Source organism: Lampris incognitus, chromosome 12 (genome assembly GCF_029633865.1).
Source record: "Lampris incognitus isolate fLamInc1 chromosome 12, fLamInc1.hap2, whole genome shotgun sequence".
Classification (NCBI taxonomy): Eukaryota; Metazoa; Chordata; class Actinopteri; order Lampriformes; family Lampridae; genus Lampris; species Lampris incognitus.
In genome coordinates this window covers 25005330-25024956 of record NC_079222.1, presented here as the reverse complement: position 1 = coordinate 25024956, position 19627 = coordinate 25005330, and the positions used below count along the sequence as shown (strand labels likewise).

At 42.9% G+C, this 19627-nt stretch overlaps 1 protein-coding gene across 1 annotated transcript; it reads right to left on the bottom strand.

Annotated features, from left to right (window-relative positions):
* Positions 1-3298: 3298 nt before the first annotated feature.
* Positions 3299-17641, bottom strand: bspry (B-box and SPRY domain containing). Its single transcript, XM_056291105.1, has 6 exons — positions 17187-17641; positions 8366-8464; positions 5375-5605; positions 5187-5212; positions 4949-5073; positions 3299-4014 (listed from the first exon to the last, which is right to left on the bottom strand). The coding sequence occupies exons 1-6, from the start codon at positions 17484-17486 to the stop codon at positions 3479-3481; spliced, it is 1317 nt and encodes a 438-aa protein (XP_056147080.1). The 5' UTR covers positions 17487-17641; the 3' UTR covers positions 3299-3478.
* Between the last annotated feature and the right edge of the window lie 1986 nt (positions 17642-19627).

Genomic DNA, 19627 nt, shown 5'->3' with positions numbered 1-19627 from the left:
TTCATACTGAAACTCAGTTTCATACACTCTTAAAGCATTTCACTTTATTTCACCTGTATATAATTAGCCCTGAAAACCCTAAATATTGCTGTGTTGCTATGTCATTGTTTTGTTAAGTACACTGAGACAGCCATGAAACTGGAGTCAAATTCCATGTATGTGCAAACCTACATGGCCAATAAACTTGATTCTGATTGTTTCATTATATTTCTAAATTCTTCATCCACACTTCTTGCATCAGGCCAAACTCAGGAAAGTATGGGTTATATGACCTGGTACCAAAATCAACAATAGTCTTTCTGCGTGAATACTTGATACCACGAAGCTGAAGCCATGTTGCAGTGAATATTATAGCCTACCGCCCAACCGAAAACAAAGCATGGTTTCTAACTTCTCTTTACATGACTCAGCTCTTTCACCTGCAGCTGCAGTCCTAACTCCAAAGCAAAAATGGGATGATTAACAGATATGGCATCACAGGCATCACTCTGCTGGTTCTTGTTCCGCCGGGGATTTTGACACATTAACATGGTTTTGTTCCCTGGCCAGACACTTCCCTCAAGTCGCATATGTCATATCCGTTTTTTTTTTGTTTTTTTTTGTCCCGGTCGCTGCTCCATCCCCTCTGCCGATCCGGGGAGGGCTGCAGACTACCACGTGTCTCCTCCGATACTTGCAGAGTCACCAGCCGCTGCTTGTCACCTGACATTGAGGGGGACGTAGCGCGTGGGAGGATCACGCTATTCCCCCCAGTAACCCGCCCCCCCCCAAAAAAAAACAAAAAACAGGCGCCCCGACTGACCAGAGGAGGCGCTAGTGCAGCAACCAGGACACATGCCCACATCTGGCTTCCCACCTGCAGACACGGCCAATTGTGTCTGTAGAGATGCCCGACCAAGCCGGAGGTAACACGGGGATTAGATCTGGCGAGCTACGTGTTCTGATTAGTGGACCAAACATGGCCGTCGTGTTTTGAGGTTTAATCATACAGTATTGCTTAGGAATGATATTCAAGATGCTGAACAGCGATTTAAATGTTTTCATTTGGTTCCTTATGAGTTGTCTTAGATATGCTATATTGTTGAGCTCAGCTAGGAACTTGACTTATGGACTTTCTTTTTTCTTTTTTTTTCTTATGGTTTACCTGTGCAAACACTTTGCATGACCTCTGCGATGATAAGTTGCTACACAAATAAACTTGCCTTGCCTTTCTTTAGCTACACTCAGGTGGAGTACCATCAATGGTCAAAACCTTATCAGTGTCCATGTTTGGTCCGCATTCTGTTTGAGCTTCTTTTCACTGTGAAAGACAACAGTTGGGCTGGGTCCTGGTTTTTCTCGCCTGCCAGGGTATGGAAAAGACTATTTTACCATTCAGATTATCAAAGGCGAATAGTTTTTCCTCATACTAGATGAGGACTCTTAATAGTTCTCTGACCCTGAAGGGTATTACTCGTTCAAGCAAAGATCTTCTGGTATCATTGCAAAATAAGGTCACAGAAGGGTGAATCAGTTCATCTGGACACAACGTTTATAGAGAGAAATGTTTCATTACTTATCTGAGTGGTATCTTCAGTCTCAGCTGACTGCAGGTACCCCCACCCTTATAAACAATGCAGTGGCATAACGACCGAAAACCAGGGCCTGTTTAATGTGGGATGTCTCCTCTTCCCCGGCCGCTGTGTCGGTGGGGATGTTGTCAGCTCGGTGGTACAGCGTCCTGATGACTCCTAGTTTGTGCTCCAGTGGATGATGAGAGTCAAACCTTAAGTACTGATCAGTATGTGTTGGTTTATAGTAAACATCAACAATCAAATGTCCCCCATCACCAATTGCAAGTTCACAGTCTAAGAAGGCTAACCTATCATTTTACAATGCTATGACTGCAACTATTCCCCAGTCCTCCATGGATAGCACACATTGCCACTGAAACTCTAGTTTTGCATATGCAAATTCTCATTCTTCCCATTTTGTGTGCATAAGTTCAAAGGTGCATTCACAATGTCAACACTTCATGTGTGCCACACCTATCCCTTCTTTAAGTCCTTCTCCTAAATGACAGGCATTAGTGTAAGCACAAAAACCAACAACGGCTCCTCTGAGGTTGGCATGATGACCGTTGACATTAGTTGTTATTGTTCAAGTTGTTTAATTTGTCAAATGCATTACAATACAGCATCATCAGCATGGCAGGCATTGCTGGCAATGAAATGCTTAGGCATCAGTTCAACTTAAAAAAAAAGCTACAGAATATGACATTACAGATTAGTTTAAATTTAGGCCCCCTCCTCGGTTCAGGGAAGGGGCCTAAGAGAACATCTGTCACCATCTTACAATGCTGTGATTGCAAATATTCCCAAATCCTCTGTGAATAGTACACATGGCCATTGAAACTCTAATTAATGCTCATGCCCATATTTGCATATGAAATTAACTTTCAGACTGGTCTAGTCTAGTCTGAAAGGCACGAACTGAGGAAGCCTCTTGGATGAGAGGCGAAACGTCTTCACGGATATATACCAAGTCCAGTTGCACTTGATTCAATTCCTTTGGATAACAATGACCTGGATGAATGAGAACATTCACAGACAGACTGAAGAGGTCACTTAGACGAGTGATGGAATGTATCTGTCTATAAACATTGTGTCCAGATGATCTGATTCAACTTTCTTGGATTTTCTTACCTGGGTTATTGAGCATGCATAAAGACATTCCTTCATGTCCTTTCAAGCCTAAGTCGAAGCTCGCAGCTTTCTAAGGGAACCGGTGACTCCAGTGTCTGTGCTTTTTCAGAGCGGGTTGCAGACATTTTACTAGGATTTTCGTTTTGAGAATGTTATGTATTGGCCATCTAGGTTGTCCCTTCTAAGATACCGTCATGCTTCCCTTGTGTACCTTGTGTGTTATGGTTATGCGGATTTTGGGGTTCCGGCAAGAATACATCTGACCACATAAAATACTCCTCCGTCTCCTGCCTCTTCATTAGAAGTTATACTCAAGAAGAAACAGGAGTATACAGCAGAGAACTTCATAGGAAGCACAATAACCCTTAAGTGATGTCTTGGCTGCAATGCATTTAGACATGTTGAAGGAGCATCGATCGTAAAACTCTTTTGCAGAATGTGTGCTACCATCCTGCTTACAATTCCGGATCAGAACCTTCACAGTCCTGCAGGTATTTGATGGAACTGTAAAAATGACCTACAATAAAATTCCACTAGAGGAGAAAAAAAAGTTCAACGTCACAGTTTTGAATACAAGAAACTGTTTATTAAACAGCATAAATAAAAATGGTTGCTTTCTGAAAACTGGATTTATCATTATTGCACAAAGAAGAATTACTTCTAGGCTAAATTAACTTTACATTAGTTAAATTGAAAGTTTGTCCATTTCAAAACTCAAGGTAATATGTTAACTTCATAAAAAGGAGTCCTTTAAAGTGTTTAGCAATATGAACATTTACATAAACAGAAGGGTGTTAGTGCCGTATGGTGACACTATGGTCAGCCACTGCACATGCTGGCAGCAGTGGGGCGCTGAAAGGATGAGTAATAGAGTAAAGCACAGCAGTGGATTCAGGATCATAAAATATTAGTGTATGGGTGGGCCAGTCGAGAAGCAGACCTATACTCCTGGGTCTCCTCAAAACCTGGAGGGGTATCTTCTTCCCTGCGTGGCAGAAGCAGAAGTCCCCATCATAGAGAGACAGCACCCAGGACTGATTATTGTAGCCCAGCCGCGACTCGTTTCCAGAGCCTTTACGGACCACACTTGCATAGCATACCCCGACCTTAAAAGCGGCGCTCTTGCCTACATCTATCACCCAGCTGTAAGTACCGGAAGACACGGACAGCAAGCCCAGTGCATTGGGCCAGCAGTCGAAACGAGACGGATTGTAGGGCGGGGACTTGCGTGCTTTTTTGGGTATGAAGGTGAGAGTGCAGAGGTCTTCTGAGAGGGACAGCAGAGGGCTTACAGTGTTCTCATCAAATTTTAAGCCGGCCGAACCATATGCTGAGGGAAAGAAGAGAGAGGACGGGTTAGATTTTGCACCTCACTTTGTTAGCAGCCATGAAATGTTTATCAATACTGTGAGATTTCACATCTTTAATCTCAAATCTTTAAGACCAATATAAAATTACAATACATAGAGGAATAGTGCTCAACACAGGTGAAAAGACTGTCATGAAAAAGTAAAGGCTGACTTTATAGACATCTCATATATTTAGTGACGCTTCTCTGATCCTTGAAGGAAACTTTTCCTCCATCGGCAGGTCAAAAAGCATCATTTGCTATAGCACAGTCTTTCTGAGGCTGGTAGAGTTTTTCATGTTGTTGTTTTTTTTGGACCCCCCCCCCTTTTTTTCTCCCCAATGTATCCAGCCAATTATTCCACTCTTCAGAGCCGTCCTGGTTGCTGCTCCACCCCCTCTGCTGATCCAGGGAGGGCTGCAGACTACCACATGCCTCCTCCGATACACATGGAGTTCACCAGCCGCTTCTTTTCACCCGACAGTGTGGAGTTTCTCCAGGGGGACGTAGCACGTGGGAGGATCACGCTATCCCCCCAGTTCTCCCTCGCCCCTGAACAGGTGCCCCAACCGACCAGAAGAGGTGCTAGTGCAGCGACCAGGACACATACCCACATCCGGCTTCCCACCCGCAGACACGGCCAGTTGTGTCTGTAGGGATGTTTGACCAAGCCAGAGGCAACACGAGGACCCGAATCGGTGATCCTCGTGTTGGTAGGCAACGGAATAGACTGCCACACTACCCGGACACCCCGAGATTCCATGTTTTGCTCTATGACACTTAATTGTTTGGCAACACTACAGCCCTAAATGTAATCAATATTAGGCAAAATAAAATATTTTGCTACATGTTCAAAACACATTCCCACCTCTAGAGGATAACATTATGATTTATAATTCAAGTAAAGCCAACAAACCAGAAGGTCCAAGGAGTATGGCACTGGCCCATAAACCTTTGAGCAGCTTGCTGTCACTGCAACCAGGATTCAGGTTGAGCTGGTCCGTGTCGTAGGGCTCCCCTACACCTTCTGCTTCCTCAACCCTGGCCCACACACAGAAGGAAAGAAAGATTTGTTTTATCAGATGTTTAAATATGTGATTGATAGAGTTTACAAGATTCAAAAACAACATCAGCAACATATAATAACATCTTACCTTTCGTTTATCTCCTGAATGGCATTCTGAAAGAACAGAACGAAATGAAAATGATTAAGGCTTTGGGTAAAAATGAAATTCAGCATTCATTATCTAGACTGCTGTTGATGAGGCACAATCTCTACTATTATTTTCAGAATGCACTCGTCCCCTTGACCCCTGAACTTTATCATTTGCCCCCTCCTCACCACCAACTGTGCATCTGGCGTATGTGTGAGGGTGTGCACCAAGTGGGAGCGAATTTGCGAGAGATTGGTCAAGGCTTGGTTCCAGTGGGCCCTCTGCATGAGGAGACACTCCTCCACTCTCTCCTCCTCCTTCTGCACTTCCTCTAAAAGACGTTGCTCCTCTTCTTCCAAGGCTTCCCGAACTGTGCTGACCTGCGCCAGCACCTGCTCCCGGGCCTTGCTAGCCTCTGCCTGGATGGATGGAGACAGAGAGGAGTGAGGACACAGGAAAGACATGTTTCTGAAAATGAATTGTAGCATCTTTAAAGTGTACCTTTCTCAAAGAAAATGAACTCACATAAAATTGTTTGTTGTGCTTTTCATTTTTTATGTTATATGTTATAAGGGCATCATCTGTTGGTACCTTAAAAGCTGCAATTCTGAAGAACATTATTTTGCTAAGGCTTATTGACACTTATGGAAATACTGGTTATTGCTTTATCTTTTGACCACTGTAAATACCAGAGAAACACGGCAGACATCGTAAAGTAGAGCGAGCAAGAGAGAGCACACGAAAGCTTGTAAATAATTTGATAAATTAACATTGAAATAAAAGTGGATTGCTGCTAGAAGGTCTCCGTCTCTGAGTGTTAATGCAAAAACAACACCCTGCACCCCCTTCATCATCATCCCTGATAGAGGGCATGATGATGTTCCTTAAACTAGGAAAAATAAATTTGCCATTCGCGGATCAGCCCAGAAATTTTACTCTACCTACCTCTTATCTGACCATTTGACAGTGCTTCCCTATGATTAAGACCACTTGTATTATTTGTATTCCATGTCTTACTTTTAATTGGATGCTGTGTATCAGACTACTATACTTATGGCATATGGGGTATATTTTTCTCCAACCACTAAAATGTATGACATCATAAAGCATGACTTATGTAAATAGAAATGACTACTAATAGTTCATATGTACATGGTGCTGAGTACTTCATGTTCCTGAACTTACTACTTATTAGATGATTGAAAGCATCTTGTTGATGTAATGCTCCCTAACCTATTTTCCCCCTCTTTCCCCCCTCAATTGTACTTGGCCAATTAGCCTATTTTTCGAGCTGTTCTAGTCATTGCTCCACCCCCTCTGCTGAGCCGGGGAGGGCTGCAGACTACCACATGCCTCCTCTGATACATGTGGTGTCACCAGCCGCTTCTTTTCACCTGACAGTGAGGAGTTTTGCCAGGGGGATGTAGCGCATGGGAGGATCACGCTATTCCCCCCAGTTCCCCCTCCCCCCTGAACAGGCGCCACAGCCGACCAGAGGTGCAGCGACCAGGACACATACCGACATCCAGATTCCCACCTGCAGACGGCCATTGTGTCTGGAGGGACACATGTCCAAGCCGGAGGCAACACAGGGACTCGAACCAGCAATCCCCATTTCGGTAGGCAATGGAATAGACTGCTACGCTATCCGGATGCCTATCTCTAACCTATTTTATTTGTATTTTGTAGTTTTTGATTCATCTTATAATTGTTATTACTGTAATTAATGTTTATTTTTATTTTGTATCAGCAATGGGTGAGGGTTGAGTGGGAGGGGGCTGGGTATTACCAAAATATGGAGGGACAATCATTTCCATTGTATTTGTTTTTTGTTTTTGTTTTTGTACACCCAATGTTCCTTCCGATAAAATATTATTTTTAAAAAATGGGACAATAACGTGGCTAACAACTGAAAATACCTCCGTGAGCAGCTTAGTGGGAATGATGTCTAAGAGGCAGGAGGAGGAGGAGTTGATATTGGAGACTGTACTCTTTCACACTGAATTTCTAATTAGTTGAAACTGGGTGAAAGAGGCAGAATTAACATGGGGAATGGAACGAATGCAAGAAACTGGCTGGATTTGGGACCTGATATTCTCTACTTTACTCACAAAAAAGGTGAGACATTTTTCAGACAACTCAACATCAGGTTCTCAACAAAGGAAGTGGAGGGACCATTAATAACAGAATCAATTACCCTAAAGAGACCTTTAGGATTGTGGTTATTTCTTGATATCGGTTCAGAGAAGTATGCTGATCTCGCATTAGTTTGCAAATGAATATGCTCACCGATTTTGTTGGCAACTGTCTTCCATGAGCTTCATCTGCTCTATCTGTGTGTTAGCTGATGTCCCTTCTTTTTCAAACTCGTCACTACCTGCCTTATTCTTCCATGTCTCTTTCCTATGAGGAAGACTGTGCTGTCCAGTTTTTCATAGGAAAGTCCTACCCGATGGAAAGCATCCAAAATGAGCAAGTGCAAAAAAGATCAGACTAGATTAGCAGTTGTCTTAAATACATCAAAAGGACATTTGTATGCACGTTCCCCAGGATCTTAGGTTAAAGGTGTTCTGGATCAAAACCACCCAATGAAACTTAAAATATCTGATCACTTCTGCTTTCAAATCTATCATATCAAATATATAAACTTTTATTTGTTTTATGCTCACCAAACATAAATTAAATTTGATCAAAGAAAATTCCACAGGGGACTCTTAGTTTCTCAAAGAACTCTTAAAGATTTAATTTCTATTACATTTGTTTCTTAGTTTTTCGTCTGACATTACCTTAGTCACATGAACCTTGCTAAATGGGTGAATGATTAGATCATTCAGTCAATCATTCACCCTAAAAAGTTGTAGCAATCTCAAATTGAGTTGTATCAGATAGCCTCAATCCATTTTCAAAAAGTCTCAGATAACTTTTGTCTCGCTTGTTTGGTTCATGCCTTTACTTTAGAAACTATATTACATAACAAATCTGTATAAAGTGCAGCATCCAAGAGGCTATTGAAAAACACAATAAATCATGTCTTGGATCATCTGCAATTTTTGAAAAAGGGTTTGAAGAATGACAATCACCAATAAGGCAGCTTACACCAGTCAAATAAACATCGGAAAATGATAGTTTAGTTCACTGTGATTGGAATGATACTGAACAGGAATTGGGGAACTCCTCACCTGCAGGGCTCGTTCTTTGGCTGTCAAGGTTTGGCTGATAAAGCGTTCAATCCTCAGGGCCTGAAGCTGCATTTTTTCACAAGCATCCACCATCTGATTCTGTTGAAGAGAGACATCAGACTCATTTTTGTGATGCTCTTAGGTTGCAGTGAAATCTGTGAGTCTATTAGGTAACACGGTCCCCTTGAAAACAAGGATTTCATTTGTTTGCTGGTTTATCACATGAGAGACAGTGGTTTGATTCTATTTATTTCTAGGTTCAGGAAAATACTAAGTGATCTCCTGGGCATTTAGTTTCACTTTCAACAATTACCTGAAAATCCTTTCTTCTCATAAACCACTGCATGGAATAGTCAAGTAAATACCATATCTAGGACAAAGAGCGTGCAAGGTAACATAGAGATCTTCAACACGTGAACACAATTTCATGCCAGTCAAAGTAAAACCCAGAATCAGAGTCAACTTTATTGGCCAAGTGTGCTTATGCATATGAGGACATGACCATGGTTTACAGCAGCGTCTAGTACTTACATCAGCGACGACTGGTATAAATGGGTTAACAAGGCTAAGCCCTCCCTATCTTTTACAATAAAGATGAGGAAAAAACCTGTTCAAAACTTTATTGTTAAAAAAACTTGGAACAGATTTTTTTAAATTTTTTTGTGGAATCTAGAGCAGCAACAACACCAAATAGTAATAAGAAAAACATCTAAATGGGCAGGCAATATTACCACCAGTCATCACTGCATGTATCACTCACAAAAAAATACAAAAAACATATCAATAAAAGGCAACAAAAAAGAAAAACAAAAGAAATAAATGGAGTAATAAATAGAATATTGGAAGTATGTAGGCACACCAAGGTATGTCACAATTATACAGAGTTTTGTTATGGCTGAATAATCTATAATTTATTTTTTTTATATATTATATTATATGCCAATATTATATTATATACTAAAATATATACTATATATGTATTTATTATATAGTATACAATTATATACTATGTTATATATCTTTATACATGCACAATAATCCAGGTAAGAAAATCACAGAAAGTTGAATCAGTTGATTTGGACATGCTTATTGAGAGAGAAAGGTTTCATCACCTAGCTAAGTGACCTCTTCAGTCTCAACTGACTGCAGGTATCCCCACCCTTATAAACAATACAGTGGCATAATGACCGAAACCAACGATCGGTTTCATATACAAATTGCTGTGACCATTACCCAGAGTCACAATGGCAATGTGTACTAATTTGACTCAACCACTGAGGATGCACAAGCCAGTGCATTCTTAGTGCCGGTCCCAAGCCTGGATAAATGGGGAGGGTTGCATCAGGAAGGGCATCCGGCATTAAATCTTTGCCAAATCAAATATGCAAATCACAAATCAGATTTCCATACCGGATCGGTCGAGGCCTGGTTTACCAATGACTGCCACCAGTACAGTTGGCCTGCAGGGTGCCAGTGGAAACTGTGCTACTGTTGGATGAAGGAGAAGGAGAGGGGAAGTCACGTGCAGAGGTAGCAGGAGAGGAGGAAGGGTAAGATTGTGGAGCTGAGAGTTGGAACTTTGATTGTTGACACTGTGACTGGTAAAGGGAGAGAGCTGGCTGATATGATGGAGAGAAAATAGGTAGGTATACTGTGATTGCAAGAGACTAGGTGAAAGGGGAGTAAGTCCAGGAGCATCGGAGGAGGGTTCAAACTCTTCCACCGTGGTGCAAATGGGAGAAATATGGTAGGGGTAATTCTGAAGGAAAAGTATGTCAAGAGTGTGTTGGAGGTGAAGAGAGTGTCAGACAGAGTGATGAGTACAAAGCTGGAAATTGAAGGTGTGTTGATGAATGTTATCAGTGCATATGCCCTGCAAGCTGGGTGTGAGATGGAAGAGAAAGAAGAATTCTGGGGTGAGTTGGATGAAGTGATGGAGAGTGTACACAAGGAGGAGAGAGTGGTGATTGGAGGAGGTGATGGGTAGCTATGTTGTCAAGGAGAGGAATGTGGAAGGACAGATGGTGATGGATTTTGTGAAAAGGATGGAAATGGCGGTGGTGAATACATATTTCAAGAGTGAGGAACACAGGGTGATGTATAAGAGTGGAGGAAAATGCACACAGGTGGACTATATCTTATGTAGGAGGCTTGATCTGAAAGGATTGCAGGCTGCAAGGTGGTGACAGGGGAGAATGTAGCTAGGCAGCATTGGATGGTGGTCTGTATGATGACTAGGGAACTAAGAGGAAGAGAGTGAAGGCAGAGCCAAGGATCAAATGGTGGAAGTTTAAGAAGGATGACTGTTGTGTGGAGTTCAGGAAGGAGTTAAGACAGGCACTGGGTGGTAGTGAAGAGCTACTGGATGGCTGGGGAAGTACTGCAGAAATAGTGAGGGAGACAGCTAGGAAGGTACTGGGTGTGTAATCGGGATAGAGGAAGGAAGACAGAGACTTGGTGGGGGAATGAGGAAGTACAGCAAAGTATACAGAGGAAGAGGTTGGCAAAGAGAATTGGGATAGTCAGAGAGATGAAGAAAGTAGACAAGAGTACAAGGAGATGCAGTATAAAGCGAAGAGAGAGGTGCCAAAGGCAAAGGAAAAGGTTTATGTTGAGTTTTATGAGAGGTTAGACACTCTGGAAAGAGAAAAGAACTTGTACCAATTGGCTAGACAGAGGGACCGAGCTGGGAAACATGTGCAGCAGGTTAGGGCAATCAAGGCTAGAGATGGAAATGTGTTGACAAGCGAGGAGAGTATGTTGAGAAGGTGGAAGGAGTACCTTGAGGGGTTGATGAATGAAGAAAATGAGAGAGAGAAGGTTGGATGATGTAAGGATAGTGAATCAGGAAGTGCGGTGAATTTGCAAGCAGGAAGTGAGGTCAGCTATGAAGAGAGGAAAGGCAGTTGGTCCAGATGACATCCATGTGGAGCAGTGTTTCTTAACCCAGTCCTCAAGGAACCCCTATCCTGCATATTTTCTTTGCAGCCCTGAATAGGTACCTGTTTGTAGCTATTCAACCAATCAGCAATGAATTTTGTCAGATGTTGCACACCTTGCATAATTAAGTGCTGCGAGATGATTGGTCGAGTAAGTACAAGCAGGGCTACCTATGCAGGGCTACAATGAAAATCTGCAGGATAGGGGTTCCTTGAGGACTGGGTTGAGAAACACTGCTGTGGAGGCATATGGAGTTGTTTAGGAGAGATGGCAGTGGAGTTTTTAACTAAAATGTTTAACACAATCTTGGAAAGTGAGAAGATGCCTGAGGCGTGGAAAAGAAGCATACTGGTACTGATTTTCAAGAATAAGGGCGATGTGCACAACTGTAGCAACTACAGAGGTATAAAGTTGATCAGCCACAGCATAAAGATAAGGGAAAGCATAATAAGCTAGGCTAAGAGGAGAGGTGACAATTAGCGAGCAGCAGTATGGTTTCATGCCACAAAAGAGCACTACAGATGCGACGTTTGCTTTGAGAATGTTGACGGAGAAGTATAGAGAAGGTCAGAAGGAGTTACATTGTGTTTTTGTGGATTTAGAGAAAGTATATGACAGGGTGCCGAGAGAGGAGGTGTGGTATTGTATGAGGGAGTCGGGAGTGGAAGAGGAGTATGTAAGAGTGATGCAGGATATGTATGAGGGCAGTGTGACAGTGGTGAGGTGTGCAGTTGGAATGACAGATGGGTTCAAGGTTAGGGTTGGGCATCGAGAACCGGTTCCAATACCGGTTCCAAATTCCGATTCCAAAGGAATCGTTAAGAAATTCAAATTTTGATTGCGGCTATCGGTTCCTAAATAAATTTCACTTGCGCTAAAGTTAGTTTCAGTTTCTGTGGTGGTGGCATGCAGCTTCCGTAGTTTCCACCTCCGTAAGTTAAATGTGCGCCAACATGGACCAGAGCAAGTGGCGGTTGAAAGTGTGGTTTCATTTTGCCTTGAAAAATGAAGGGTTGGCACAGTACAATGCCTGTGGTAAAATTATTTCGTGCAAGGGAGGATGTACAACAAATATGGCCAAACACCTTCACCTACAAGATGTACAAATTAACCAGTGTGCCATGTTTGACACGTTGCACTGGTCTCCATCCCCTGACTCTGTGTCCTCTCCAGTCAACCCTGAGCAAACAGCAAGCAGCACCTCGTCACAATTGGGTAAGTGAAAATGAATAACGTTTGTCTTCTGCGCAACAGCGAGACATCAAATGACTTATACATGAGTGAATAGGTTCGGTGCATTAATGTCGTGCTGCAGAACTTCCCACTGTGTCTGTTTGCTTAAGAACTTCCGGTACAACTGGATGCTTACGTCCTACTGAATCATTAGTTAGCTGCTAATTTATCCATCCGAAATCTTAATTTCGTCCGAAAAATCAATGAATCAAACAGGGCAATAATATCAAGTATCAACGCCGTGAATCAGGCTCCATTGAGCACTGTGTGTGCAACGGTGTGTGAATTCTCTTTCAAGTTTCCATTCACTCCCTTGTAACTGCGAGGAAAGAGCTAAGTGGCTAGCGAAGATTCTGAGGGATGCATTTACCGTCACCAAGAGTACAAAAATGTGTAGTCAGCATTTTGAACCAGGTGATTTCACTGTACCAGCTACAGGTGTGTTAAGGAGGCCCAAGAAAGGAGCTGTCCCCACACTCTTTGCGTGGAATGAGTACTCCAAACCCGCACCCAGGCTAGGTGTGTGGGAGCACCAGGAGTGTCCTGCTGTCGCCCCTCTGCCAGCTCTGGACTCCTCTGACAATGAGATGGATGTCAGCAGCGCCTTCAAGAGCATGACTGTTGTGTGGCTCCTAATCCAGCCACTTTGGATGATGCCCTGGCCCAAAATGAGTCAATGAGGAAACAAATAGAAGTGCTCCAGAAACAACTAGAGACTGTCCCGCTACAGTCCAAATTCAATCTGAGGCGATTTGCAGGTTCCGATGAGGACATTCGGCTTCACGCCAGGTATGTCCGATTTTTATCATTTCATTTAATCGCCCCTGCCAAATTAACTCACCTGTTCAGTCTCTCCACCCCCCAACATGCCTCTCTCACACACATGTAATGTTACTGATGTTGAAGGTAGATGTAAGTTAGCAATATTAGCTGACTAATAAAAACAAAGTAGCAAGGTAACGTTAGCTGCAAGTCAGCCAGCATCGGCATCATTAGAACTATGCCGTTCCCTCGTAGTTGTCGATGTAGCTCGAAATATACATCTTAAACCCCTTTTCTCTTTTGCTCGTCTGAGCTACCGAGGAAGCACTCACGATGCGATGTACATTGTTGACCATGATTTTTTGGGGGGTCCTGCAAACAGCGAGTGTAAAACAAAGCCATCTCTTCCCGCAACAAACCAGACCGGAAGTTCTTGTGCAAGTACTCGTACGTCGGAAGTCAAACGACGCCATCTTACGCACCCAGGCTATTGCTATAAACTGTGTGCAAAATGAAATGTGACATTTTGTCGGCCAGTTAGCAATAAAACGCTGGAGATCCTCGTCACCAGTTTGTGGTATCGTAGATTTTAGTAACGACAGCAAGTAATGCTAAGAAAAGGTTTACTGAGATCGCTAAGCATTCAACGTTACATGCATAGCAGCCAGTTTATATTTTCTTCTTCTTACTGCGTTAACGTAGAACACACATTTCATTATCCAGCAGTGCCTCCTAGTGGCGTTACAAGATAAACCATTACAGGACACAACACTGAACGCTCCCGTATACAGCCTGAGAAGGCTGATATGCTCATTTTTCTAAACAAGAACTGTTTCTAATTTAAGGAGCATAATACCTGGTAGTCCGGACCAGGGTGTGACTGTGTCTTTATTTCTTCATCTTCATGTATGAAGACAGTTGTTGTAAATGTAAATATAAGAATGAGACATTCACATGAATGATCCATTCTTAAAACTGAATGGCTTGGATAAAGTTTTTTTTAATAAAAATTTCTTCTGTGAAATAAGTACATGACCTGTTTTGACCCCGCCTCTCAAAGAACCGGAATTGAGAATCGTTAAGAACCGGGATCGAAAAGCAGAATCAGAATCGTTAAAATCCAAACAATGCCCAACCCTATTCAAGGTGGAGGTGGGATTACATCAAGGATCGGCTCTGAGCCCTTTCTTGTTTGTTCTTCTGGACTGATTTCTGGCGCGGCGTGTTTTGGGTTTTGAAAGCAAGTGAGACGCGGTGTTTGTAAAATATGCGTCTCAACTTGTCCGACACTCCCGCCACATATGAAATCACCACTGGTTTAGCTGTTGTCCTCCTCCTGACAGCCATCCTGGCTGGTGTTCGTTCTCCTGGACAGGGTTTTTTTTTTTTTAGTTTAGTTTGGATATACGTATGTGTTCTTGTAGTTTTGGGGTGTGTTTTTGTCTTTGTGTTGCACTGCTGTGGGCTGGAGGAAACGATGTTTAGTTTCATTTCATGTGCACAAGTGCATGAAATGAAAAGACAAATAAAGTGTTTCTGATTTTGATTCTGGTTTCTGATTCTGAACTCATGTATATACACTAGTTAAAAAGGATAGTTGCACATGGCAAAAATAAATGAGTGAAAATAAAGGAGTGTCTTTGTGATAGGTTCAAAATTATTCCTTTATTTGCATTGTACTTGGTCTTCCTTCATCTTACTGTTAAGGTCAGTTTCTTCTATCACAGTTACCTCTCTGCCCCGTGTGTGTGTGTGTGTGTGTGTGTGTGTGTGTGTGTGTGTGTGTGTGTGTGTGTGTGTGTGTGTGTGTGTGTGTGTGTGTGTGTGTGTGTGTGTGTTTTCCTAAATGCAGAAATCTTTTGAGGAAAGTTTCAAATGAAGTCACACTTTATTTTGGTAAGTGCAACATAAAATATGTTTAATGTATCTTCAACAATACCAAAATCTAGTGGTCCACTTAAATTTGATAAATTTTAAAAGTATTTAGGTTAAAATTGATCATTATATATATATGTGTATATATATATATATATATATATATATATATATACACACACACTCACCGGCCACTTTATTAGGCACACCTGTCCAACTGCTCGTTAACACAAATTTCTAATCAGCCAATCACATGGCAGCAACTCAATGCATTTAGGCATGTAGACATGGTCAAGACGATCTGCTGCAGTTCAAACCGAGCAAACCGAGGTGATTTAAGTGACTTTGAACGTGGCATGGTTGTTGGTGCCAGACGGGAAGGTCTGAGTATTTCAGAAACCGCTGATCTACTGGGATTTTCACGCACAACCATCTCTAGGGTTTACAGAGAATGGTCCGAAAAAGAGAAAATATCCAGTGAGCGGCAGTTCTGTGGGTGAAAATGCCTCGTTGATGCCAGAGGTCAGAGGAGAATGGCCAGACTGGTTCGAGCTGACAGAAAGGCAACAGTAACTCAAATAACCACTCATTACAACCGAGGTATGCAGAAGAGCATCTCTGAACGCACAACACGTCGAACCTTGAGGCAGATGGGCTACAGCAGCAGAAGACCACACCGGGTGCCACTCCTGTCAGCTAAGAACAGGAAACTGAGGCTACAATTCGCACAGGCTCACCAAAATTGGACAATAGAAGATTGGAAAAACGTTGCCTGGTCTGATGAGTCTCGATTTCTGCTGCGACATTCAGATGGTAGGGTCAGAATTTGGCGTCAACAACATGAAAGCATGGATCCATCCTGCCTTGTATCAACGGTTCAGGCTGGGGGTGGTGGTGTAATGGTGTGGGGGATATTTTCTTGGCACACTTTGGGCCCCTTAGTACCAATTGAGCATCGTGTCAACGCCACAGCCTACCTGAGTATTGTTGCTGACCATGTCCATCCCTTTATGACCACAGTGTTCCCATCTTCTGATGGCTACTTCCAGCAGGATAACACGCCATGTCATAAAGCTCGAATCATCTCAGACTGGTTTCTTGAACATGACAATGAGTTCACTGTACTCAAATGGCCTCCACAGTCACCAGATCTCAATCCAATAGAGCTTCTTTGGGATGTGGTGGACCGGGAGATTCGCATCATGGATGTGCAGCCGACAAATCTGCAGCAACTGCGTGATGCTATCATGTCGATATGGACCAAACTCTCTGAGGAATGTTTCCAGTACCTTGTTGAATCTATGCCACGAAGGATTAAGGCAGTTCTGAAGGCAAAGGGGGGTCCAACCCGGTACTAGCAAGGTGTACCTAATAAAGTGGCCAGTGAGTGTGTGTGTGTATATATATATATATATATAATTTTCATAATTGGGATAAGCGGCTTGGATAATGGAATGGAAAAACAATTGAATGACTAGAGTAATTTAGGTTTTTCTTTAGTCAAGCAATGCTAGCGTTATACCAGCCTCTTTGTTAATGGATAACGAAATTGGCTCCATATATTAGATATTCTTTATCAAAAGAGGAAAAAGGTGTTTATCAATGAGGAAAACCTTCTACTTAATTAGCATTAGCGCCATGTGTTAGATATTCTTTACAAAAACAGGGAAATGCATACGTACGTTATTTACAAAAACAAGAACAATTTGTATTTATTTATCAAGAACAAATGTAATCTTCTATTTCATAATTAATAAAAAAACAAAGTTAACATTGTCTTATTTACATCCCAGGCCGCAAATTGCTTCACATACTTCCGACATGAAGTAGACGCGTTTCCGCACATGCGCTGAACAAATCGGGTTTTCGGTACGGATCGGGCAGTGACAGGTACAAACACCGTTATTAGTCGATAGACGTCAGTCCCGATTGTAAAGAGAAGAAACGGCAGTGGGTTTTTATAAGGATGGCTGCATATCACAACGACTTTGAAACGGTTCAACAGACTCACCCTGACTGCGGTTACTCTCTGGGCCAGCGGTGTCACAGCGTGTCCGTGGCATGAGCCCACGATGGCGCAGTGAGAGCACACGAGTTTCTGGTCCGAACTACAAAAGCTGTCCAATTCCGATTCGTGCTCTGCACAGTATCCAGATCCACCTGAAAATACGACCGGCTCTGTGTACGATGCCGGTGAGGTACTGCCGACCTCAACGGTGCGCGCGCCACTCTGGCAGGTGTCCTCCGGTCGGGGTCCATTCTCCCGCGAACCGCCGTTAAACGCGGAGAAAGATGATTGATCCAAATCCATGTGGCTTTGTATATTGTTTATAATGTCTCCTCCCGTCTTCTCGTTCGTCTAATGTGCAAGTCGCATCATATTACTGCAGCTCTGCGTTCATGACAACAAAGTAGAGGAAGTGGTGCGACTGGATACCACACACGCACCGAGAGGCTGCATCCGTGTCCGTGTAACAGGTGTAACAGGTTAAGCGATGAACACGGAAGTGACGACGAAACTCAAGGTGAGGGCTGAAAAGCGTGTTTAGTGGCCCTGACATCAGAGGGTATTTCAATGGCACGTTTACTGTTTGACTAGCGGCTCTTCTTTTGTTTGTTTAGGGGCGTGGGTCTGCAACTTTTCGCTTCTCCTTTGAAGCCATAAATCCACTCCATAATCATAGCAGGGAAGGGTCTACACCGCTCAAAAAACTGAACTTCACTGACAACTTATACCTGTTCTGGGAGCAACAAGACCGTTTCAAGAATGGAAGGGGGTTCATTTACACAGAGTGGGGGGGGGGTCCCCGCATAATTTCTGCCAACCTAACCTATGGCCACCAGCACCCCACTGCTGGTATTTGGAAAGGGTCAGCAAAATCTGGGAAAAGTAGAGTAATCTTTTCTATCCAGGTAAACAAGCAAAACGCCATGCATCATTCCCAGCCCCCCCCCCCCCCCCCCCCCCGGCTCTCAAAGACATCTCACACGAGCTAAGGATGCAGATGAAAGGGATTGGCACCAAAAGTTCCCACTTATCCAAACAAGCCAAGGGCAATCTGCCTGCAGTCAGCATTACAGGGCATGCTGACTACTAGGACCGACTGGGTCCTTACCCCCCCCCCCCCCCCGCCCCATTTCAGCTCATGTCTCCCTCTCTGCTTACTGGGTATGGACCCACTGCTGCTGTTACAGCCCACCCCGGACAGCGAGGAGCGACTCCAAGGTCTACAATTCCTGTTTGGACCAGCTTCAGGAGGAACAAAGTGCACAACTACTTCATCTAATCTGAATCCAGTTGTAGCCTGCAGCCACAGCCTGTCACAGAAAAAAAAAATCTCAACACACTAAATTTAGCCTTGCTAAACAACCAGGTCTTCGACAGGAAATACCTTTTTAATCAATGATTTTATCATGAAGCACAATCTCGATTTTATGTTTTTAACTGAATCTTGGTTAGACCGAGACAACATTGCAACTGTTCTTGTTGAATCGACCCCTGCCAACTTCAGTTCTGTGAGCGAAGCCAAGCCCCATAAGAAAGGAGGTGGAGTTGCCTTGTTGTTTAATGATTAGTGGTTAGCGTTACGTGGTTTGTGTGATGGGGTTTATTCCAAGTGAAGCAATCAGAGGATGACATTAACTACTAACTTAGCTGTCTTACCGCGCTTGCAATATATACTTAGCACAAAAAGTAAGGAAATTTGTGTTTGGTAGATTATTTCTTTGTTGTAACAATGCTTCTTGGCAATAAATCTCATAACGTTGGAAAGCCTGTTTATTTCCTATTTAAATGGGACCACATGTGTAAGGAACATGCATTTGTGGGATGAGCAGCAGAGCTGAGTATGTGGGCTGCGCCCATGAAAAATTTGCCAAATCTTCTCTGCCAATGCCGAACAGCTTATTTTGCTGTTGCTATTGACTCTTGTTTTGAGCTTCTGGTACCCCAGGTGCTGACAATCAGCTGCCTGATATAAGATTTATTGCCAAGAAGCATTGTTACAACAAAGAAATCATCTACCAAACACAAATTTCCTTACTTTTTTTGCAGTTTACATTGCATATTCATCATTTTATTGTAAGTCGCGTAATTGTTTGCATTGTTGCAACTCCAGTTTTTCTTTCCATTGCCTTGGTGGGGGCACAGACAGGAGTATTAACCCTACCGTGCATGCCTTTTGGATGATCTTACACCGCACTGTGACCTTTACTCTCTTTTCTTGCCTTATTTTGCTTTTCTTAACGCCTTTTGTGTTTTATGTAAAGCAGTTTGAATTGCCTTGATGCTGAAACGTGCTGTGAAATAAATTTGCCTTGTCCTGCCAGCATGAGATAACATTTCATTGTGATGTTTTTAGCATACAGTGAATGAATGAATGGATGGATGGATGACGAGTTATTTCGAACATGTAAATAAGCAGGATATAACATACAGATAAGCCAATAATC